The sequence below is a fragment of the Maylandia zebra genome, linkage group LG13 (genome assembly GCF_041146795.1).
Source record: "Maylandia zebra isolate NMK-2024a linkage group LG13, Mzebra_GT3a, whole genome shotgun sequence".
NCBI classification, from domain to species: Eukaryota; Metazoa; Chordata; class Actinopteri; order Cichliformes; family Cichlidae; genus Maylandia; species Maylandia zebra.
The window spans coordinates 9,384,852-9,409,513 of NC_135179.1; the positions used below are offsets into that span (position 1 = coordinate 9,384,852).

At 39.8% G+C, this 24,662-nt stretch overlaps 2 protein-coding genes across 6 annotated transcripts in view; one reads left to right on the top strand and one right to left on the bottom strand.

Moving 5' to 3' along the window:
- Positions 1-32: 32 nt before the first annotated feature.
- Positions 33-7,941, bottom strand: cnrip1b (cannabinoid receptor interacting protein 1b). 3 transcript variants are annotated; one of them, XM_004553443.3, is made up of 3 exons: positions 7,482-7,926; positions 5,990-6,122; positions 33-1,488 (listed from the first exon to the last, which is right to left on the bottom strand). In XM_004553443.3, the coding sequence occupies exons 1-3, from the start codon at positions 7,658-7,660 to the stop codon at positions 1,324-1,326; spliced, it is 477 nt and encodes a 158-aa protein (XP_004553500.1). In that variant the 5' UTR covers positions 7,661-7,926; the 3' UTR covers positions 33-1,323. The 3 variants fall into 3 exon arrangements, with proteins under 3 accessions (XP_004553500.1, XP_004553499.1, XP_076747599.1); XM_004553442.3 differs by having other exon boundaries at positions 5,978-6,122; positions 7,482-7,907; XM_076891484.1 differs by lacking the exon at positions 33-1,488 and adding an exon at positions 1,495-2,364 and having other exon boundaries at positions 5,978-6,122; positions 7,482-7,941.
- Positions 7,942-11,519: 3,578 nt separating this feature from the next.
- The window catches only part of kcnq5a (potassium voltage-gated channel, KQT-like subfamily, member 5a), a 119,567-nt gene continuing 106,424 nt past the window's right edge, over positions 11,520-24,662 (top strand). For all 3 annotated transcript variants that reach the window (XM_004553439.4, XM_004553440.4, XM_004553441.4), the window contains exon 1: positions 11,520-12,170. In XM_004553439.4, the coding sequence (XP_004553496.3) occupies positions 11,830-12,170 (341 nt within the window). In that variant the 5' untranslated portion in view covers positions 11,520-11,829. The remainder of the gene's footprint in view (positions 12,171-24,662) is intronic.

Consider the following 24,662-nt stretch of genomic DNA (forward strand, 5'->3'; position numbering starts at 1 on the left):
CAGAAAAATTTTAACATCACATTTGACACCAATTTCTTGCATAGGTAAGTAAAGTATTTAATTGAAAATAGTTGTCATTTCTACAAAGTACACACAGTAACGTAAAAACATTTCACATGGTCCACTCACTGTACAAAAATACATTTTTTAAAATATCATATATTTACCACATTAAATAGAACAAAATGGTCCAAATATTCCAAATAAATTATTTGTCTTTATGCACAAATATCCGTGGCAAGGACCACTGTTAGAGGTAGAGAGAATAAACATACACTAGACAGGGGCACAACTTCACCCAAATCCAAAACTCCTATTTGCCACACTGTATTACACAAATGATAAAACACAGTGATCCACAACACTACCCTGAGGGTTTCATTCCAAAATTGGGACTATTTTAAAAATCACTCGAAGTGTGACAGCAAAGTTTCGATAATTTCATGGTTGCTGACTCACAAGACTCACAAGTGCAATCCATTGCAAAATGATATGGGCTGAAAACATTTATCAAACAAGACAGTTATGATTTTGGGTAACAACAACTAACCAAAGTTTGCATAGAAGCAGTCAATAATGACTTAAAATGGCAACAGCACCAACAAAACAGCTGTTTGGATAATAAGAACAGCCTTCAGCCTTGGCACAGCATAAATGAAGCTGAATTCAATTGAACCGAACTGAATTCTAAATTTATATTACAGTGACAGAAACAGTTGTTTTGATTCTTGTATAAATTACTGCACTTGTTAAATCAGACAGAGAATGATGTAATTCATTTTTAGGCATGTCTGAAGAATTTCTTTAACCACACTAGAATGCTCTGTGTTTCCTTTTGTGGAAAGTTTGGATTTTGAAATGAAACTCTCTGTAGACGTTCAGTAGCTTCAAAGTACATGCACGTCTGTACAAGCACCATATGTAAACAGATACTGTAACTAAACACACAGGCACTCTCACACACATACACCAATGTACATACATGTAACTCTTGTCACACTTGGGGTTTACCAGATGTCACAAAAAAACTGCATGTGAAAAAAAATATTTGCCTCATAAAACTTCATTTAATTTTAGCCTCAATAAATGCGAAAAGACTGGAAACATCACTGCATTTTATATTTCAAACCATTAGAAATGAATTAGCAGGAGCCTGAACACATTCTTGAGGGCATAATGGAGGGAAATCCTGCATTTTCTCTTCAAATACCTTTAGTTTTTCCGATATTGGCAGATTGCAGACAGACAGAAAACAGAGTAAAACCACAGAATTGTCTTCATTTCAAAACAACATGCAGATGATTTAAAAAATCTTTCAGACCATCACACAAACATCTCCTTGTTGACCCACATGAGCGTACGCGTGTCGTTGGGTTTGCATTCGTATTCAATGCTGTTGAAGCTGTTTCCCCACTGGCAGTGATCCCTCTTGTTGTAGTTGTAGTACTTCACCTGCCACACCGTTTCAAACATTCCCGCCTCTGTGAACTGAAGCAGAAGCAGATGTACCACTGTGTGCATACACTGGCGCACACAATGATGTAGAGCACATGCAGTGTGGTAGACTGGAACATGCATGGGTACTCTCTCTATAAAGGCACAGACTCCTGTTGCATCATGTGTAAAATCATTTGAAGATGCAGTGAAAAGGGAGCATACTGACAGCACAGATGGATGCACACACAGGCACACGCACACGCACACACACACACACTTCCAAACACACACACCAGATCATCCCATAGGCCTCAGCGTGTGAACTCAACAGATGGGTCACACATATAAATGTATGTAGACACAAATAACACAGTATTTCATAATGTATTTATATTTCATTTTACTGCCAGAAAACCAGAAACTTTAAATTTATTAATATATATTAATGTATTTTCATGTAAAATCTTAGCATTAGGTGTTCTCATTGCCATAAAAATCTATGTAGTGCTGCTTGCTGAAAGAAAAATGTACCATCTTCAATGATGTCACACTTTCTAAAATGGAACTTGAGCAAGGAAAGCGGAGGATGCTGGAGAAGCTGCGATTAAAGATACAAAGTGAATCTTCAGGGAAGTGTTTTTATCCATGGTGCATGAAAAGCTGTGACTGAGTGGGCAGTGCATGTGATAAAATATATACATGGGGTGCTGACGGTTCTTTAAGTTATCACTTTAACCTGTTAAGTTAAACTGTCTTAACTTGGCAAAGGCTAAGGCCGATTAACTTCTTATTTGCCAGCATAAAAACTATTTGTTTGACAGCACTCACTGGATATTCAAAACAATGGGATAGTCCATGGAGCTCACTGAAGTCTAAGAAAGAAGGTCTTCTTGAGATTTGCGATTCCATTTGAGAGTCCAAGATCACCTGTTGAAACAATTCTATATATTAAAACTTAGTTGGATTTGTCACTACTTTGCCAATACCCAAAACTGTCACCCTGAGATGAGAGGAAGTTGACTGAGATGTTCAGGAACTACTACCAAGGCTCAAGCCTGCCATGAACTGCAAACTGCTGGAAAACCAGCATCACTGTTCACAGTGAAAAGTTTTATGTCACTGTGGAGCGAGATGGTACAGACCTGCCCCTTGAAATTTAATTGAAAATCCAACACCTTCAGCCTATATGGACAAGCGGATTGCCTTCTGGAAAAAAGTTTTTGATAGGACAAAATAAAGATTGAGCTACTTTGGCCGCAGTGAGAAGAGGTATGTTCTGAGGAATAAAGATGAGGATTTCAAACCTAAGAACACTGTAGCAACCGTCAAACACAGTGGTGGTAACATCATGATCTGGGGGCCGTTTGCTGCCATTATTACTGGTACATTGCACAAAATTGATGGAATAAAGAAGGAGGAGACCTGCTTCCAAATTCTTCAACCTTGCCTCAAATCAACAGCTAGATGGTTGAAACTTAGACAGAGTTGGGTGTTCCAGCAGGACAATAACTGGAAACACACATCAAAGCTCAGTCCATGTCAGCAAACAAACCAGTTTAAATGAACTCTACCAACTCTGTCACAAACAGTGGTCAAATATCCAGCCATAATAATGCCAGGATCTTGTTTATGGCTACCAAAATTGAGATAGATCTTGGTGGAGAGTGGCCGAGCTAAGATCTTGTGGGACTTCCAGATACAGACGTACAAAATGGTGGTGGCAAACCAACCAGACATAGTGGTGGTAGACAAGCAGAAAGCAGAAGAAGATGGCCATAGTGATAGGTGTAGCGATACAGAATAACAGCAACATCAGGAAGAAGGAACACAAGAAACTTGAGAAGTACCAAGGGCTCAGAGAAGAGCTCGAGAAGATGTGGAGGGTGAAGGTAACAGTGGTCCTAGTGGTAATCGGAGCACTAGGTGCAGTGACTCCCAAGCTAGGTGAGTGGCTCCAGCAGATCCCAGGAACAACATCCAAGATCTCTGTCCAGAAGAGCGCAGTAAGGAACAGCTAAGATACTGCGCAGGACCCTCAAGCTCCCAGGCCTCTGGTAGAGGACACAAGAGAAGAATTTATATATATACTTTTGACTCTGTGTGGATTACAGAAAATATAAATAAATTCAAACTTATAATAATAATAATAATACATTTTATTTGAAAGCGCCTTTCAGAACACTTAAGGACACTGTACACAGCACAACACATAAAACAAATTTAAAATAGCAGAGTAGAAAGGTTATGTGGGATAAGCAAATTTGAACAAGTGAGTTTTGAGTCTAGACTTAAAGAGAGAAGAAAGTGATATTTCCTTAATCAGGAAGTAGGGAATTCCAGAGTCGAGGAGCAGACCAACTGAAAGCCCTGCTCCCCATGGTGGAAAGATGGGCAAGACGGGGAGAGGGGACAGAGAGAGAAAGAGAAGAAGAAGATCTGAGACACCGAGATGGGATGGTGATCTGAACCAAATCAGAGAGATATGGAAGGGAGAGATGATGAATTGCCTTAAGCGTATACAAAAGTATTTTGAAATTGATGCGATATTTGACCAGGAGCCAATGAAGCTGCTGCAGGACAAGAGTGATGTGATGGATAGAAGGGGTCCTGGTGATAATATGGGCAGCAGAGTTCTGGATGCGTTGGAGCTTGTGGATGGATTTTAGAGTAAGACCGAAAAGAAGTAAATTACAGTAATCGATGGCTATTAACAAGAATGGCAGTGGCATGTGGAGTGAGAAAAGGACAGAGATGATTAAACTTGTGCATCTAATTGTTGTTTTTTTGAAGTCATTAAAGACATATGCTTTACAATCAATCCACCCTGGAAAAAGTAATTAAAAGTTCAAAATTAACATGACATTCATGACCATGATGAATATATATAGCCTTCTGATCACAACAGTAATATTACACAAATACTGAGATATGATATAAATATATAATATATAAGTTGTGAATATGCTTAAATGTAGGTGTAAATATAAAAGTAGTCTTAGGTACTCCTACGCTCATAAAATACTGTATCAGGCTATCACAAATCAATGGACCGGTGATGCAGCTGTGCCACACATCACCGATTAAAATCACTTTAACATAATGTTTCTTTTTGATTAAATGCCTCAACTCCTCACATGTCATGTTTCTCCCTCAGGCATAAGAGGACCTAAGACTTGAGAACGCAAGGAAAGGAATCAAGGACATACCAGCTGAGACTCACTGTATATCATGAGGTTGCTTTCCCTCCATTGTGATTGTCTTTCCTTCTTTAATTAGTCTTGTCTATTCAATTACTCTCTGCACACCCACACACCCACACACACATGAATATGTATGTCCTGTGTAAATTGTCAGTCCATCTGTATTCTTGGATTCCTGATTTCTCCGTTTGGCTTATTGTGAGTTTGAATCAGCTTAGCATTAAACTGGGATTTTGGTGTATTCCTGCCTCATGTGTCCTTCATCTGGGTCCTCATTTGCATAAAACATAGTAGAAAGTTTGACAGAATTACTTCTATTAGTTCAGTGTTAAGTTCCAATCTTAATCCAAGTGTATTAACAAACTCTGTTAACACACAACTGACCGCAGTCACTGTTAACCTTTTTGGGTTTATTTCTTAGCCACCTGTGTTAGAACATTAGAGACATTTCTGGGTTTCGCAAAGCTGATTAAGAATAAAACATCACCATGGGCTCCAGGAAATTCAATACTTGATATTTTTACTGTTCACTGGAAGACAGAGCAGAGTTGAAACCCTAAATAGGTTATATTTCCACCCTCGAAACATTCATCATCTACCTGGTAACCTTGGATAAAAAAATGAGGCTATCAAGATACTCTGTAACCATAGAAACACTGCCAGAACCAGAACCATGACAACATAAACAGGCATGGTAAGACCATCACTTGACATTAATCTCAGGATTATAAGAACATTATGAAACACAGATATAGATAAGGTGAAGTGGCTGAACACAGATGAGATCACTTGGTGATTAAAGGGCTGGTGAAGACCAAATCTTTCTATCAGCAGGTTTTGATTTTAATCTGTCTCCATCCCATTTATTCCTATTTTCAGTAAAAATGTGTGCCACAGTTATTATTATGTTGAAGTAATTGTAAGATATGACACAACAAAGCTGGTGGAGGATCTAGAGATATATTAAGAAGACCAGGTAAGTAGTCTAAATGCATCCAGATTAAGAATAAATAGATGATCTGGTTATTTCTGGAGCCAAAAAGGGCCTTGGTTGCTACAATGAAAAACACAAAACACTACCATGTTTAACGTCTTAAAATGAGTGGAACTGTAAACATGACTTGCAAAACTGATAAAAAGTCAATCAAGAGAACCAAAATCCAAATTGAAGATACATGAATGATAAAACCATCGTTAAAGAATTAGAATTTTTTTTAAAGAGCTTACTGGGAACAGGGAAGCTCTTCATCAGGTTTCTTTACCAGCTCATATCAAAACATAATTCCTAAACACACGAGAACAGTTCTTCCACCTCTGTGCTGTGCACAGTGTATCCATACCTGTATGCTGACCTGAACTGGTTGCCTCTCTCCACTTTTGGTATGTGCCACACCTTCTGTCTCGTACAGGCCAGTATAGACCACAGACTGTGGGTCTTTAGACTGCTGCTCCAGGGGGAAGGTCACCCCACCCACGCTCATTGACCTGCATTGACCAGATCACACAGCAAAAATAGAATCATCACAAAACAGCAAAGGTATGAAATGCATGAATGAAAATAGTTTTACACAAAGAGGGAGGGAGAGAGAAAATCAGAGGAAGAGGAAGAGAGAGAGAGAGAGAGAGAGAGAGCCTTGTGTTGACAAATCAGTTGGTGAAATAGGGCTACAGCTGGGCTTCACTGGCTTGCCCCACATTCAGTTCAACACCACCTATGCATCACTGCGTGTGTGACCTAGTTTTATATTGGAGTGCTCCTTCAGTGATGTTTTTACATCCTGGTAGTTAAATATCCGACGCTAATCCTTATTGGGAGATGCGAGTACGACAACTCACATTACATAATCATGAATTGTAGGCAAATCCCAGGAGGGCGGTGCCACAAAGCCCAAACACTGGAGTCCTAATCTGCGGGGGATTTGACGTGCAGCCAGTTGGGGTTTATGCTGCCTTTATGTGCTCCACGTAAAATCCAACTTTTGAACGTTGAACTTGGAAACAGTCTCTTTACCCCGTTGAGCGCTCCAGCAAGGCTTGCTTCTAATTCAGTTATTATTATTATTATTATTATTATTATTATTATTATTATTATTATTATTATTATTATTATTATTATTATTATTATTATTATTGAAAGCTACTTAAAAGAGGAAAAGGGGTGTGTTGTTTTAGGCTCTCTGTATTTTAGGCTTGAAAATCAAAATCAAGCCTAAAATACAGAGACCATCAGAACATCGTTGTAATCGACTGCAGGTTTAAAATCTGCACTTGCCTTCTCTTCAGCATATCTGCTAAAGTCAGTGGTATCAGTGCGTCTGCCTTATCCTTGGTCAGTTACAACAAAGACATGTATCTAATTACTCTCAGTGCAGATGAAGCAGAAAAGCAGTGGTGCTGTAGTGCAGGCTATTTCGCTTTAAATGGGAAATACATTAAATCAGAAACAAACAATACGACAAAGAAGTCCCAATATTTAGTAAATTCAGGGAGGATTAATAAAATATTCGTAAAACAACGTCATACAACCCCACAGGTCGCTATAGAAATAATTATTTAAAGGGAAAATATCATCAAAAATAGCAAATCAGACAGAAGGAAAAATCTTCATTATTTGAAAGGCTTTCTGAGCTTTTATCGCCATCCTCCAATAACGTTTATCTGAATGCCTGAAAATATGTCAGCGACGCTCTTTGATAAATGAAATGATCTTTGCGTTTCCAAAAATAGAATATAGATTTAGAATATGGTGATCTGGACGTGATATTTGCCTCCCTGGATTAATAGGTTTCCTAGCAGTTTGGTTGGGTTATGACCTGGTCAGGAAAATCCACATGGGCTACCTACGTGGCCTCGACCGCTCCTGGTTTAACAACCACCTCGATTTTGTACTTCGACCCGGTCAGAAGCTTGATGGTTCGGGTCTGTCCGAACCGGGTCCCGTCGGATTTGAAGTACACGGCTGTGTTGTTAGGAAGCATCTTCAGTGAAATCCCAATTTTCACGATCTGCGGAACGTTGGCCATGTTTCCATATAGCTAGTGTATCTCTGGAGGACCGCGGGGTGTGGGAGGGATCGTCGATCAGTTCGTGGAAACTGAGAAATGCCGTGTGGTGAATCCCAGAGAGCACCGCGCAGCACGGGGAATTGCGCTGCGTAATCCCGTCCAACCTCCAGAATATAAACCTAATCCCAACCGTTGCACTGTCTCTCTCTCCCTCTCTCTCTATACACACTCTATCACCGACTATAGCCACCATCCTCTCGATCGCTCTCTCACCTATCGTCACTGTTTGCTTGCAACACAACCAATGCTGCTAGTATAATAGGTCATCTATTCTCTCTCTTTATATCTATGTATATCTACGTTGTCATCGACCAATGTAAAATTTGTGTCTCGCTGTCCTTGGTCCTGAAGTCGTGCCAGTTAAGACAGCGGAGCACTTAAAGTGATCCTCAAAGGACCGATTAATCCTTGAATACTCTTAACACCGCGCACAGCTCTTCTTGGGTTAGGCGTCGAAAGTGACACATCGTCACAAAAACCCTTAAAATGAAGCAGTTTGAATTTTAACCCCCAAATGCACGAAGAAACAAACCTGGTCTCAAATTCTGTTCACAGAGCCGAATGACTGAAATTAGTCAGTGTACAGTAAACAGCATTAGTCTAGCTGGCAGTAGTTTCGAATCTATTTATTGAAAAGAGAAGTGTTATCTATATACACTAGAAAACCCCAATTTTTTCAGGTTTTTATTGAAAATTATGCAGTTTAATGTCTCATTGAGCTCTGAAATGAAAGCATAGTACAAATAAGCAATAAGAGTTAAAAAAGAAATCATGGAATCAATTTAGAAACCAAACTTTATTCTAAACCTTTGACTCAAGTAGCCACCTTTGGCAGATATAACAGCTGAACACCCCGGTGGCACATTACAATAAAAATCGAAAGCTCTTCTCATATCTGTTGCAGAGATTACCATAAATGTGGGGCACATGTAGGTTGCTTTGCTTTCACTCTTCTTTCCAGTTCGTCCCAAGACCAGCTCGATGGGAGAGACTATGCTGGCCACTCCATACTTTCAAGCTTACTGTCTTGTTCTTTTTTCCTAAGTAAGTTTCTGGCATAGCTTGGACTTATGTTGTGGATCATTATCTTGCTGTAGGATGAACCCCTGACCAACTAGGGGCCGACCAGAGAGTGTTGCATGCCGCTGCAGAATGCTGTGGTAGCTGTTTTGGTTCAGGGTGCCTCTCACGCTGTACAAGTCATTGACCCTGGATCCAATAAAACAGCCCCAGACCATCACACTTCCTCCTGCATGTTTGACAGTTGATGCCACACACTGTGGAACCATCCTGTCGCCTACTCAATGGTGTACAAAGATCCTGTGTGATGAACTGAAGATTTCAAATTTTGTTTCATCAGTCCATAATACCTTCTTCCAGTCTTTCATGGCCCAGACAAGCCTCTTTGTCTTATTCTGGCATCTTAGGAATGGCTTTCTTGCTGCAACTCATCCTGTCAAACCTGCAGCTCGAAGTCTTCTCTGTAGTTAAAACTGAGACTTGCTTATTACGACCACTATTAAGCTATGCTTGAAGCTGTTGAGCCCCCTATCATGCAAGCTGTTAACTCCTAGAAACTTGTCCCCTGATTCAGTTGTGGCTTTGGGTCTGCCAGACCTCTTCCTGTCAGAGTTTGCCCCATTTTCTGAGTGCCTTTTGATGGTGAAGGAAACTGTACTCACTGACGCCTTGAGATTCTTTGCAATTTCTCTGTAGGACTGACCTACATTTTTAAATGTTATGATGTTTTGTCTCTCTTCCATTGTTGATTGTCTTTTTCTCGCCATTTTGGTAGCAACACACAACTTTCTGCAGTACAATACTGTTCAGCTGATGCTCACGAGGCTATGGTACCACAGTATGTTCCAACACTGCTTTTATGCAGACAGAGGCGCTTGTAAGTAATCCAGAAAAGTTGGAACACCTGTAGGAATTAGTAGACCAGCTTTTAAGGCTTGATCAACGTCTATTGCTGCAGAACAGCTTTAAATTGTTAACCCATTATGTGTCCCCCGAAAAAGGCCTTTTTTGTATAATTCTGAAAATGTACATTATTTTTCACTTTTGGGTAAACTTACCCTTTTTTTAACCTTTGCCAGTTCACCACTTACCTTTGTACCATTTCAAGCTATCCATTCATGGGTTTTTACGACTGGAATTGCAATAAATAACTGGAAAAATTTAGGTGTTCTAAAACGTTTGACCTGTAGTGTATATTCATAAAAAATTGAACATGAAATTACATTTTCCTCTTTTTAAATCATTCCTCCAGCCATGATTTATATCAAAAAATAAATATGAATAAAACACTTTAACTGATAGGGATAAACCAGAGAGAAAGAAAGAAAGAAAATGTCTTCATGTATGCTCAATCAAATCAATCAAAAGTCAAAACCACGATAAAATGGAAATATTCATGAGAAAATTCAAGAACGTCTAGATCAGGGGTAGGCAATTCCAGGCCTCGAGTGCCGGTGTCCTGCAGGTTTTAGATCGCACGCTGGGTTAACACACCTGAATTAAATGATTAGTTCATTACCAGGCCTCTGGAGAACTTCAAGAAATGCTGAGGAGTCATTTAGCCCTTTAAATAAGCTGTGATGGATAATGGACACATCTAAAACCTCCAGGACACCGGCACTCGAGGCCTGGAGTTGCCTACCCCTGGTCTAGATAGACGCTGTGGCGCAGGCCATGAAGTGGGTAACCCCCGTACGTCCTATGATTGACCACTAGAGGTCAGGCTTGGATTGGAACTGGAACAAGCCATGTACGCGAATAATAACTGTATTGTTTTTCTAGCTAACGTGGTGGAAACTGATGGCCATCACTTCTACAACTATTACTAATACAAAAGCTGTTAAGTTGGGCCTGAAAATACTTAGTTGTAATTAAATACAAAAGAAGTTAGTGAAAAGTGATCAGATAGAAGGTTTAGAGTAAAAAACCATTCAGCTTCAGGGCTACCGAAGTTGTTTAAGTTATTATGGCAAGCAAGCAATTAAATAAATAATTAATTACAGCTCTTAAATTCAAGCCTAATTCATGTTTTTTTTTCGAGAACACATCGTGTACATTTAACTGGATGTATCCAGTAAAGGTGGAAAATAAGGCAGTAGTTCTCCACGGGTCACGTGATCGGTCAGTAGGGAAGAGCGTGACGCAGCTGTTACCAGCAAAGCATATTCTGTTTTGGGCGGAAATAGTTTTGGACCGAGCGGACCATCTTTTCTACAGCTGCTGAGTCCAGTTCTGTTTACTGTAAACTCTGTTTCTCCTAGTATGTAATAATGTTAATGTGCTGTTCATTCTCCTTTAAGTGTAAGCAGTCATTCAAGTTTTATTTAGGCATATGTGTGTAGGTTAATCCTTGTACACTCTTTAGTATTTCCCTTTACAGGCTACTACTTCATAGTTAACTTCCTCTGAAAGTCTTACCCCCAGAGGGACTTTCTTTCTTTGTAGAAGCGTTTCAAAGAAACTATGTTATTAGCTGTAGATAAGGTATCTTTATTTTGCTATTTGATGCATTTTCTTACATAAACCAAGCACAGTGATCACTCTTTGGGGGGTTATTGGGCAGTTTCATCACCTGCGTAAAATCTGCGTCATCGGTGCATATATATCTCTCTTGACGTTTCTTCGGTTAACATTTATCACCCAGATTGAAAATCTGCTATCGTTCAAGTCCAGATTTACGACATCTAATAATCTCGTGGCGCGGGTGGTGCTGCGCCCTTCCCGTCTGATGCGTAAAAGAGCACCATGACTAGCAGAGCACCGGCAGGCTTCACACACTTTGCCAGAAAGAGCCAAACCGGCGTGAGAGTGAGTTGAGTAACAAAGAGAGTGTGGGAGAACCCTCCCCCCCGTCAAATGTATCGATGGATCCACACCTTCATAACCCAACTCTTCTTCAGCTTCGCGCAGATGGCCAAAGTGTTCAAGCCAGACCGTGAAACTGTTCAGCCAATAGATTAGTTATTTAACTCTTCATCCACTGCTTTGTTGTACTTAGTGTGTAGTGAAAGTCAAAGTAGCCACACACCCTCTGGCCCAAAAGCACTTGGCCACACGTGAATGCCTGCCGGTCTCCCAGCGCACTCCACGCTTGCGCTAGTTATGCCATGCCGCGAAGTCATACCGGCGACGAAAGCGGCGGCAGCGGGATCTGGCTAAAGACCTCGACTGGACGTCGGGGGCAGGACTACCCACTAAAAGATGTGGAGTGCGGACGGCAGACTATGAATAACGTTGTGGGTGTCGGGGACGGTCTCCTGTCTCCAGCCGCGGCAGGTGCGGTGGGAGCGGAGAGGAAACAGGGCGCCCGCCTGAGTCTGCTGGGGAAGCCGCTGACCTACAGCGCGCAGAGCAACCGCAGAAACGCACGCTACCGGCGGCTCCAGAATTACCTCTACAACGTTTTGGAAAGACCGAGGGAATGGGCTTTTGTTTACCACGCTTTTGTGTGAGTACTTATGCTTGTGCAGCACAGAACTAAACACTACAAGTCGTTTAGAATCTCATGTTTATGCTTTCCGATTGAATAGGAGTTCCCCACCTCTGAAAGCTGAATCAGTAAAATATTTTGTTAGGCAGGGATAAAAGTGAACACACAAGATATCAAAATTTGTATTGATTTTTCTGCTGATGATAATGATCAGTTTGGGTCATGATACATTTATATATCACTCTCTGTGGTTTCTTCTTCTCTATGGAAGATGTTTGCATCTTCCTCTAAACATCCAACATGTCAAAAAATCATGTAAACACTTTTTGATTTAACCTTATTTATCTTGAAGGTCTTATGCCAGTTGTTGATACATTTAAATGGAATGAATATGTTACTTTTTGAATGTGACCACCTGTTGCTCCAGGTGTGCAGAAAAGACTAAGAACACAAAGCTGAAAAGGTTAGAATATAACAAGCATGTGTGCTAGTGTTCAGAAAAAGCAGACACAGTGCAATGCTACTATCCTCCAGGACATTATTGGTAGCTCCAGCAGTTTTTGAGCTCTTTAAGATGAGCAGCAGACTGTCAGCTGAAAATGGAAAAATGTAATAACTGCTGCTCCCTTGCATGATCTTGGTTCTTTCATCACTTCTTTCTACAGAGAGTGGCACTGGGAAAAGCCCTGAAGGGACAATTTTAAAGCTGACATGTTGCAGTTCTTAAATTCAAACCAGTCCTCTACTGACCACAGCTTGTTTTTTCTTCCTTTTTGGTTATTTTTCTGGTGTGAAAATGCTTCATGATCAAAATTTCTGATTAAAAAAAAATAGCATCCAGCTTCCTCTTTCTTCATGCAGTTTCCATTAGCCATGGATTATTGCTAACATTCAAGCAAAGCTTTTCTTGCTCATAGCTGTCAAGATCTAGCTAAACTATCACAATTTGTTGTTCTATTGCTCTTACGAATCCTAGGATGTTTATCAACATGACACACACGTACTGTAAACTGTATCTATTATCCACATCCAACAGTTGTGGTCATATTTTTAGAGAAAGCTTTTTGAGCACTCATATACAGTGACAACCCTCAAAAATTCGTCTCTGCTTTTCCCTTTTTGGTGTGCAGATCACCTGTCAGTAGAAGTGTGTAGGTGGTGTTGGTGCACTGATTAAGCAAGGGTTTCTGGAAGTAGCTCTTATTTCACTGTCTGCTGTGGTGGCTTTTGATTCTCTCTGTTAAACACAGGCTATGCAGTAAACCTATGCAACTCGTTCACACACATACCAGTGTCAGCATGGTTATGGGTACAGATTAAAACACTGGATCCATTCCTTGTGCCAGTCAAGTCCCGTGTGAAGAGAAGGAAGAGGAGCTGTCAGAGGAGGGGCTCCACAGCCGGATGCTGACGTTTTATTTGCACAGGCAGGACAGCTGAGGTCGCAGGGGTTAAGTTGTTACATCTACTCACGACTGCAGCCTCCCACACTTTAGTAGTTTTGGATCAGCTGCACGTATGAAATGATTTAAAAGCCTCAAACAATTTGCTTAAGTGAGATGAAGAGAGCTTTGGAAAAAAAAATACTCCTCCGTGTCAGAAAACATGTGTTTTAATGTTCAGTGGTGGAGAAAGAAAACAGAAACCTAACAAAGCAAAAGACAGGGGCAAAAGTAGGTTAAATTACAGATTTAATTTACTTATTGTAAAAAAGAAGCAGGTGTAAAAAGAGGTAGATGCATTAGAATACTGCAAATTTTTGTCGTGAAGAGTCAAAATAAATGTATGGTTCCTGATTAGAATAGCGTTTCGTTGATTTAGAGGTAGGCCTGATGATTTTGAAATAATGGAAGTACTTTTGTGCAAATTGAATTTCTAGCCACAAAAAATTGCACTTATTCTTCACGGTTTCCGTTAGTGTATTGGAAGCGCAGCAGTCTATCAGGCCTAAGTTTACCCCCCACTGGGTCTGTGCATTGGTGATTAAAAAAAACAAATATATATATATAAATATATATATATATATAAAGCTGCAGGCAAGCACACAGACATTTTAGCTAGACAGACAACAGCATCAGGCAATACAGCAACAAAATGAGTAGAAATGTGCATGAGTTCGGTGATCTTAAAAGTGTCTTACTGTACAACGCCCATCTGAATGTCAGATTCTCTAATTGCCGCCACCACTTCTGGTGTTAGTCAGTTTTTAGATCTCTTCTCATGTGTAGTTTGTCCGGGGTCATTAACTTGTTGCTCTGTTACCCAAGAAACCTTTGAAGCCTTTGAGCAACACATACATAAACTTAAGTCACTGATCTAAAAAAAAAAAAATCTGAATTAATGAATCTTCACGCGTAACTGAAGCTAAACTTTGAAGTCTGGTTTTAATTGAATATAGCAAATCACATCTTCTATTGCAAACTCTTCAAATGCGGATAGTTTTGATCCATCTAGACCACAAATGAAAGCTAGTGTGTAAATGCAGCATCTCGCTGCAACTTGTCCACAGTGTGATGTAGATGTATGGCTTCACAAACTTAGAATCGCATGGCTTCACACATGTGTTACTCACAAACACATTCACACGTGGTAAGTGATGAACCAACACACAAACAGCACAAAGCGCATGATTTATAAAAGAAAAGTTCCTTTGATCGTTTAATTAGTAAGCACTTATGTTGAAACAGATGCTGCTGTGTGTGCGTGTGCATGTGTGTGTGTGTGTGTGTGTGTGTGTGTAGATCCACACCGTACAGATGCGTAGGAAAACAGCTGAATGGTGTGTGTAGGTATTTGAATTATAAGTATGTATACTACACTCCTTAGGAATCCCTGATGTGCTCCTGATATCTGCTGATGGGCTGCAGATATCAAGACACTGATAAGCATCTGGGCTTATTTCTTTCCAAATAATGCTCCCACACTGAAACACTGCTGGCATTAAGATTCAATCTCTTAATGAGATGGCGTGTGTTGGGCTAATCACATTTGCTAAAATGGGTTCCAGCCACAGTCTGCATTTGTGTTCTATACTCAAAAGATGATTCCTTCCTGTGCATGTGTTTTAGTGTGTATGAAAGTAATGTCTTACCTATTTTTTTCAGATCTATTTATTCATTTTTCTTGTGTGAGTTTAAGATGATACAAGCATCCATGTTTTTGTTTTCGTGTCTGAAAACGAGTTGCAGAAACGCTTCAGAGTTTGTGTGAGATTGAATGAGTCACACATGGTGTGAGTGCAACAGCAATTGATTCCAGGGTCATTTTGGTCTGCTGACAGGTAAAATGTCAACATCGCCTGATGATTTGCCAGGTGGATGGACACCTTCTCTAATGACCAACCTCTGTCCCACTTTATCTTTCAACCAGACTGGCTTGTACTGAGTCGCTTATGCGTTAACTGTTGACTTTAACTGGAACTGGGACACTTTTAATGCAATGTAATATTTACTATAATGGACAAAAAAAATCATTAAATGTTGTATGTGATATACATTGGTCTACCAATGTAAACCTGACTTTAATATTATTGTTTCTCCTGTGTCGCCAAAAAAGCTTGATCTTTTCTTGAGGCAGCATGAGACACCCCACCATTGTCAGACATATCCTATAGGCACTGGGTAGGGTGTAGCGATTACATGGCTTGGACTTGGGGATGTTTGATCACCTTTGGATGTGGGGAATTTGGAAGTCAAAACCATCCGTGGGGTCTTTGTCATGTTTGCGATCAGTTTCTGGGATGTTTTTGATACACAGTGGAGTACATTGTCCAGCTGGAGGAAGCTGTTGCTGCAAGGCGGTGCAATTTCTGTTCCTTCCTTCCTTCCTTCCTTCCTTCCTTCCTTCCTTCCTTCCTTCCTTCCTTCCTTCCTTCCTTCCTTCCTTCCTTCCTTCCTTCCTTCCATCCATCCATCCATCCATCCATCATAAACCTTGCAGTTTTAGGTTTCTGTTTTGTGTGTGTGGTTTGTAAATTAACTTTTAATGTTATCTGCAGAAGGTTAGTACATATCTCAGCATTTTTGGCTACCTACTTGTGTTAAACCATGACAGAATTATAGCGGCGAGAGTGAAAAGGAAAGTTTACAAGATGGCAGTGAGACCTGCTATAATATATGTTTTGGAGACGGTGGCACAAACAGAACGACATGAGGTGGAGCTGGAAGTGGCAGAGTCGAAGGTTGTAAGATTTACATTGGGACTCACCAGGATGAGTGTATCAGAGGGACAGCTCAAGTTGAGCAGTCTGGAGACAAAGTTAGCAAGGTGGTGTAGAGACAGTTTGGACATGTGAAGAGGAGGTGTAGTGGATATATTTGACAAAGGTTGTTGAATATGGAGCTGCCAGACAGGAGAAAAAGAGGAAGACTTCCGAGGAGGTTGTGTGGATGTAGTGAAGGCAGACATGCCTTTCAGACCTACAGTTAATTTGTCTGCCACCATTTAATGTAGCAAATATGCCTTTGGACTGTTAGAGTAAGCCATATTATGCAGAGAGAACCCATCCAGGCATAACAAAAAGACAGAAAGATTTTCTACTTATCACTGACTTTTTTTGGATGACTTCTTAATCATCTCATGTTGATTTCTGTTTTTTTCCCCTTGTGGTATCAGTGCACTGCCTACTCAGACCTACCATGTCCAAGTTTGGTTGTCGGCACATAGGCAGTGAGTGGAGTGTAGCAGATGCAAAAGAAATACCAGTGTAGTTACTGATTCAACACAATGTCTTATTATGCAACCCAAGGCTGGACAGAGGAATTGTAGTTGCTGGCTATTTATGATGCTAAAAAATAATTACTTATAAAATAATAAATATCTAGTAACTTAGTGTTCAACATGCATATATTGTGGAATATTGTTCCTCTGTAGAAATTAAGAAGAATTCAACACTTGTCTTTGTCTTAGTCTTTGTAATCCTCCTTTAGAAGTACATTGTGGTTAGACCTTAAAGATTTTTGTATTTGAAAAGTCCTTTAGAATCTTTAATACAATAATCATCAAACATGAATTTTATATAATATATGTAATCTCAAACAGTTATTGTACTCAGAGGGTATTTTCTCACTCATGAAACTGCAGGTGCACTGATCAAAAAAAAAATTGCGCTCAGATTTGAAGAACTTAAAAGGAATCCCGAAGAGGCTGCTCTTTGTCTCCTGAGATCATGGTGACATTTGAGACACCTGAGCATATAAAAGGGTCTCTGTGTTTAGGTTCCCTCTTGCTTCCAGGTAGGAAGGAGGTGGTTGGCCAGCACCCAGTGGAAAATGCTGGAAGATGCAAAAGGATCTATTTGATAGGGTGAACAGAAGGAGGGACGTGCGTATGTGGGTGACTGTATAAATACTGTCAGGATGCCATCCGGTGTTTGCATGAGTAGATACAGAGTTGCTACCCTATTAAAGATGTTTGGTGTATGTGTGTGAGCGGGTACTTGGTCATCACTGGGTAATGTAACATATCACAGACACATTGTGTGTCCAGGTCACAAGTTGGCTGTCTGTCTTTCAGGGCCCAATGAAAAGAGGAATGAAGAGGAGGCAAGAGAAGATAACAAACAAACAAACAAACAAAAAACCAACTGTTATCACATAAAGGAAGTGGTGATGTGGGAGGGATTTAAGTTTTGTTTTTTATGCATGAAAACACATATAGGCAGTTTTTTGTCGACTCAGTGTGTTGTAAAAGAAAGGTAACATCTGGCTGTGAAGTGTGATTTCAAAGAGTGAAAAAGAAACAGCACCAGCATCCTGTCTAGACAGTTGGATACTGGCCTTTATGCAAGATTTGCAAACACAGTGAAAGATGGATAGCAAAGAAGTAATAACTTTGTGAAGGTCATGTCAACAACAGATTTACAAATTATTTGAACAATTTTATTCCTCCAAAATTAAGTCAAAGAACATATTTAGGAGTTAGGCCCAAATGGAGCTATAGAAAAGACACCTTTTCACCCGGTGATGTGGTTATCAATTAAATCCTAAGCTTTCTAAAGTAACTAATGCACTGTAACAAACTTTTTCTCCCCTTTTGGCTTTTCTATGCTTCACTGTCTCCTGCTAATATCCGACTTGGAAGTGTATCATACGGACATTTGAGATGAGTGTCGATCTGGTGCAGTCAGTTTTGAAGTAAGTAAATAACAGACAGATTTACTTATATACCACACACTGATTTCCCCTCAAAATGAACAAATTCGATAAAAAAAAGAAACTCTTTAAGCTTCTTAGAGATATATGTCAGTGTTGGACCTATAGTGGTCCACATATAAGTGGTTCCTTCCTCTTCATAACATCTGTTTGAAAAGTTTAATTTTTATTCAGCATCATAAAATCTAGTTGCATAAAATTCAGTGTGTCAGCAGTTAGAGTAACACGTTATAGTTTTATGTTGTTGTGATGTCACTCAGCTACAACAAAGACCTGTTTCCAAGCCATCTTAAAGTTTGATTCACAGGCACTGCAGTATTCATTATTTCATAATAAGATGCCTATCATCTTTTTAATCAACAATCCTCTAACAGCGTATGTGTTAGATAATAGATAAATAGCACCTGACAGTACTATTCCTGAATCCCCAGATTTAACAGTCTAGCTAACTGCTGATATTCGATCCACCTCAATGCATCAGGAATGAGTTGCAATAAAATGTAGGGAGAAATGAGAATAGTTTGTTATTTAAACTGATGATTAATACGCGAAGAATCACTCCTGACACACAATGGATCATCAAAAAAAACCTTTTTCCCCATCGACGCCCACTATTCTGCATGATAACTTGTTTTTGTATTGCTTTTATGGCATTTAATTAACTTATTTATTTGACTCTATTTTGTGTACAGTGATTTGTAACCGGGCGTCGGTGAAAGACACTTTATAAATAAACACATACTTTCTTACACTCTTACTGCACTTGTAACCCAGAGCATTTCACGTCTTCTGACTGCAAAGAGTATGTAATGATTCCCATGACCATCGGTTTATTTACACCCACCACATATTCTCCTCAGTCTTCCTGTGTTAATCACGCTTGCAAATGTGTTTAAAAAAAAGAAAAGAAAGAAGTGAGCTAATTAGTCTGTGCCAGAGTGGAGCGATTTGATGAATCAGACTTTGATGTTAGTGTCATCAGGGAACAAGTCGTCTACATCAGTCAGAGCTCACTGGTGAGAAGAAGATCAGAAGGGATTGCAGTGATAAATATACTGTGACATTCAAGCAGGTCAGACAGCAAGTGTGTATTTCAGGTGTGTGTATGTGTTTTGAATAGGTTGGGAGCGAAAGACCTGGAGTGAGAAAAAAATTGCATTTCTTTTAAAGTGCATACTTGTATGTCTGAGTTTCATATGTGTGACATGGATATAAAGAAGCAACAGAGTGAATAGGAGGAGAATAGAGTGTGTATGTGTGTGACCATATGAGTAGGAATGCACTATGTGTCGGTTAGTCTTTTTGCGAGAGCGTGTGTGTGTGTGTGTGTCCAAATCAATGTATGTCTGCTCGTTAGTCATCCAGCAGTCCTCTCGTACATCAGCGGAGGTGCCACTTTGCAGAGCAGACTGCAGCGCTGATGGATGGAGACAGACTGAGCTTGTTGGTCCTCTTGCCCACACAGAGTGCACCTCAGTTGGGCACACATTACACCAGCCTCATTCCCCTGTCGCACACAACTCGGACATTACCCTGTCAACTCTTTTAATGAGAACATGGCTCAAAAGCACTCTCACAAATACACAATCATCCATGTTACGCTCATGTGCACACATGCACCTACGTCACTAAAAATGCACCCGTGCCATTAGAATGATTTAGTATGCAAAGTATGTAATATGCATTCTGTATAAAGTTATTATAATTAGATTTAGGAAGTCATTGACCGCCGTGAACTATTACTATTTTTATATTTTCTTTATTATTTTATTTTATTTTATTATATTTTCTCCTACTGTATCATGCTGCTGAGTGACTGCTGCTCGTCAAACACATTTCATTGCAATGTTGACCCTGTGCTAACTTGCATATGACAAATAAAACTGAAAACTGAAAACTGAACTCCATATGCACATGCATAAACATGGTATTGATCTACTAATTTAACTTTCTGCAAGGACACCTATAAGTGTATTTGCAGAAATTATTGTTTTAATATATGATTGTAATATGAATCTGCATCCCTATCTTTTGGTGGTCTAGAAAGTTTAAAGTTTAGTTTTTCCCTTTCTCATTTCTTAGTTTTTAGTCACTATTGCATGTTTCACATCATCAAAATATATATACATTAGACGAAGAGCAAATACAAAATGCAGTTTTCCAATTATGATTTAAAGTTATCCAAACCTAACCAGCACTATGTGAAAAAGTAAGTGCCCTCTACATCTATCAGTTGGTTGCGCCACCCTTTTGACTGTGGGTGTGACTTTAAAAATAATAAGTGCTGTGTTAGTTTTATATGTAATGGGACACAAACCATCCACAGAACATTTTCCTGAAAGTCTTGGCAAATGTGAAACAAGCCTTTGTGTTCTTTTTGGTCAACACTGGTTTCCGCCTTTTACCCAGTGTCCTTCACATTGTTGAATCGTGAACACTGACCTTAACTGAGACAAGTGAGGCCTGCAGTTCTTTACAGGGAGTGCAGAATTATTAGGCAAGTTGTATTTTTGAGGAATAATTTTATTATTGAACAACAACCATGTTCTCAATGAACCCAAAAAACTCATTAATATCAAAGCTGAATGTTTTTGGAAGTCGTTTTTAGTTTGTTTTTAGTTTTAGCTATTTTAGGGGGATATCTGTGTGTGCAGGTGACTATTACTGTGCATAATTATTAGGCAACTTAACAAAAAACAAATCAGTGACACCAATATAACATCTCCACATTCACAAATATACATTTCTGACATTCAAAAACAAAACAAAAACAAATCAGCGACCAATATAGCCACCTTTCTTTGCAAGGACACTCAAAAGCCTGCCATCCATGGATTCTGTCAGTGTTTTGATCTGTTCACCATCAACATTGCGTGCAGCAGCAACCACAGCCTCCCAGACACTGTTCAGAGAGGTGTACTGTTTTCCCTCCTTGTAAATCTCACATTTGATGATGGACCACAGGTTCTCAATGGGGTTCAGATCAGGTGAACAAGGTGGCCATGTAATTAGTTTTTCTTCTTTTATACCCTTTCTTGCCAGCCACGCTGTGGAGTACTTGGACGCGTGTGATGGAGCATTGTCCTGCATGAAAATCATGTTTTTCTTGAAGGATGCAGACTTCTTCCTGTACCACTGCTTGAAGAAGGTGTCTTCCAGAAACTGGCAGTAGGACTGGGAGTTGAGCTTGACTCCATCCTCAACCCGAAAAGGCCCCACAAGCTCATCTTTGATGATACCAGCCCAAACCAGTACTCCACCTCCACCTTGCTGGCGTCTGAGTCGGACTGGAGCTCTCTGCCCTTTACCAATCCAGCCACGGGCCCATCCATCTGGCCCATCAAGACTCACTCTAATTTCATCAGTCCATAAAACCTTAGAAAAATCAGTCTTGAGATATTTCTTGGCCCAGTCTTGACGTTTCAGCTTGTGTGTCTTGTTCAGTGGTGGTCGTCTTTCAGCCTTTCTTACCTTGGCCATGTCTCTGAGTATTTCACACCTTGTGCTTTTGGGCACTCCAGTGATGTTGCAGCTCTGAAATATGGCCAAACTGGTGGCAAGTGGCATCTTGGCAGCTGCACGCCTGACTTTTCTCAGTTCATGGGCAGTTATTTTGCGCCTTGGTTTTTCCACACGCTTCTTGCGACCCTGTTGACTATTTTGAATGAAACGCTTGATTGTTCGATGATCACGCTTCAGAAGCTTTGCAATTTTGAGACTGCTGCATCCCTCTGCAAGATATCTCACTATTTTTGACTTTTCTGAGCCTGTCAAGTCCTTCTTTTGACCCATTTTGCCAAAGGAAAGGAAGTTGCCTAATAATTATGCACACCTGATATAGGGTGTTGATGTCATTAGACCACACCCCTTCTCATTACAGAGTTGCACATCACCTAATATGCTTAATTGGTAGTAGGCTTTCGAGCCTATACAGCTTGGAGTAAGACAACATGCATGAAGAGGATGATGTGGACAAAATACTCATTTGCCTAATAATTCTGCACTCCCTGTACATGCTGTTCTGGGTTCTTTTGTGACTTCCTGAATAAGTCGTTGATGCACTCTTGGAGTAGTTTTGCTATGCTGGTCTCCACCTGGGAAGGTTCACCACTGTTCAAAGCTTTCTACATTAATAGGTAGAGGCTCTCACTGTGGTTTGCTGGCTCTGTAACCCTTTCCATAGATAGATGTCAATTACTTTGTTTTACAACAGTTTCTTTAGATTGTGCCATAATGTTCTGTTTTTTGAAATCTTTTAGTCTACTTCACTTTGTCAGACAGGTTCTGCTTGAGTGAGGGTCCCTTCACACATGTACTATTCACTTTTCCCCTTCACACACAGGGGGCTCAATGCTTTTCCCCTCAGTGACTCCTTTCTTTGTGCCCCTGAAAGTCAAAACAAGAATTATGAGTTGTGCATAGGAGTATAGCCATGAGGGCCAATGTGTGAATATTTCAGTAGGTTTTCTGCGTATGTCAGGCAGTTCAGTCTTGTCTGTGCACTTTTTATGATATATACACATAAAGTATATTGTGGCAAAAACATAAGAGCCAGCTCAAGCCAACACATACTGTGAATAATTTATCAGTGTAGTCATACACATTTTTCAGTGGTGACACACTGATTCAGACAGAACAGTATTAGCTCACCCATATTGGTAAGTTTCCCTCGAGAAAGAATAACAGGTGCCTGCTTCATGTCTTTCTTTGTTTCACGTGGGACTTTGCCATCACAGACAAATAATTAGAATTGGAAGAAAGTGCTGAAAGTTGAAACAGAGACATGGAAGAGTAGAGAAAAAGAAGGAGGGTTTGGCTGAGAAAAGAAAAGGTGAAGAGCAAGCAGGAATTTCACTGAATGACAAGACAGTGATATGTCAATAAAATATCTGCTAGTTAATTGCCCTTGATGGACTTGTTGTACGTAGCTGTACTAATCTGCTTGTATTCTGGCCTTTCAATAAAACTAAACAAGCAAAATGAAGATATCGCAGTCTGGTTGGGAACTGTTTTGTATTTCCATGATATGTTTTTTATGTTTTTTATCCTGAGCTGAACACATAATATGCTTGCCAGTTGATTTAAAATTTAGCTTCTAATGTTCTGCTAACAACTTCAGTTACACTGGGTTAGATTGTTAATATCAGCTGATTCAGACAATAACTTTAGTGAAGCCTGCAAAAATTTCACTATTAAAATTTGTCAAGTTACAGGCCCTCAGAGCACACAGGGCAAGTTTGAAACTTGGTGCTTGGCTATGTTGATGTCTTTTTCCCTACATTTTTAAGTTCTTGTTGTGTCTTAAGCACTGAAGCTAGCCATATGATATTTTCCAGGTTGAAAAACAATTAATTAATAGCTTCACTAGAGGGAAAACAGGGCAGCGCTAAATTATTTATTTATTTACATATGCTTTTGGTGACTAATTACAAGTGGCTGCAGTGAACAGCTGGTCACCCAGACATTGGGGAACCACATTTGATTGCATGGCAGTTGCACAGGTCCCCTGGTGGGAGGCAACCTGTCACACTATTGCAGACTGACAGTAGTCACTCTGAGACAGAGGCAAGTTGCTGTTTTATTTCTAAACAGATTGTCAACAGATTACAATCAGTCATTCTGCACTGACGAACCCACTCACATGTGTCTGTGCAGCAGAGGACTTGGTGGCCAGCTGGTTGTATTCTGGTTTAATTTCCATAATGTAAAAGCAAGGTTGCCTATGCCATTTTGCAGTCAAATTGCCATTCTGCAACATCTACAATTTGTAGAGGGATTTCTGAATTTCTGTTTCAAATCTATGCGATCCAGGCTGGACTCAGAATGTAAGCAGTCAATGTGAATTTCTATTTAGTGTAAAGTTTTTTCTTTAAAGACAGGAATAAATTTGCAAATTTTGCAAATTTGCAATTTTTGCAAATTTATCACCATTAACAGCAGCTGACTGCAAGTGGGCAGACCTGGTCCACATCTTCAAAGCAAACATTTCAAAGGCTTCAAGATCGCAGATTGCACATGGTGGCGTAAATTTTGCTGTGCTGTAGTTTACAGACAGTTTTTTCCAGAGCTGGGGAAAAAGCTCTGTAAAGTGTTTCTGTTTATAACCACAGTATGTAATTAAATTTGTTCATGTGCTATTGTTAAAAATAAATTCTCAGAATCTCTGAGGCTGAGGTACCTTTTCATGAAAGACTCAGATACATGTGAATTTGTGTTAGCAGCCAGGTGAAATGACTCCACAAATGCAGGATTCTGAACAAAGAACACACCAGTTTTATTGCAATATAAACAGTATATATGTATATATATATATATATATATACACTGTATATACACAGTATACATATATACTGTGTGT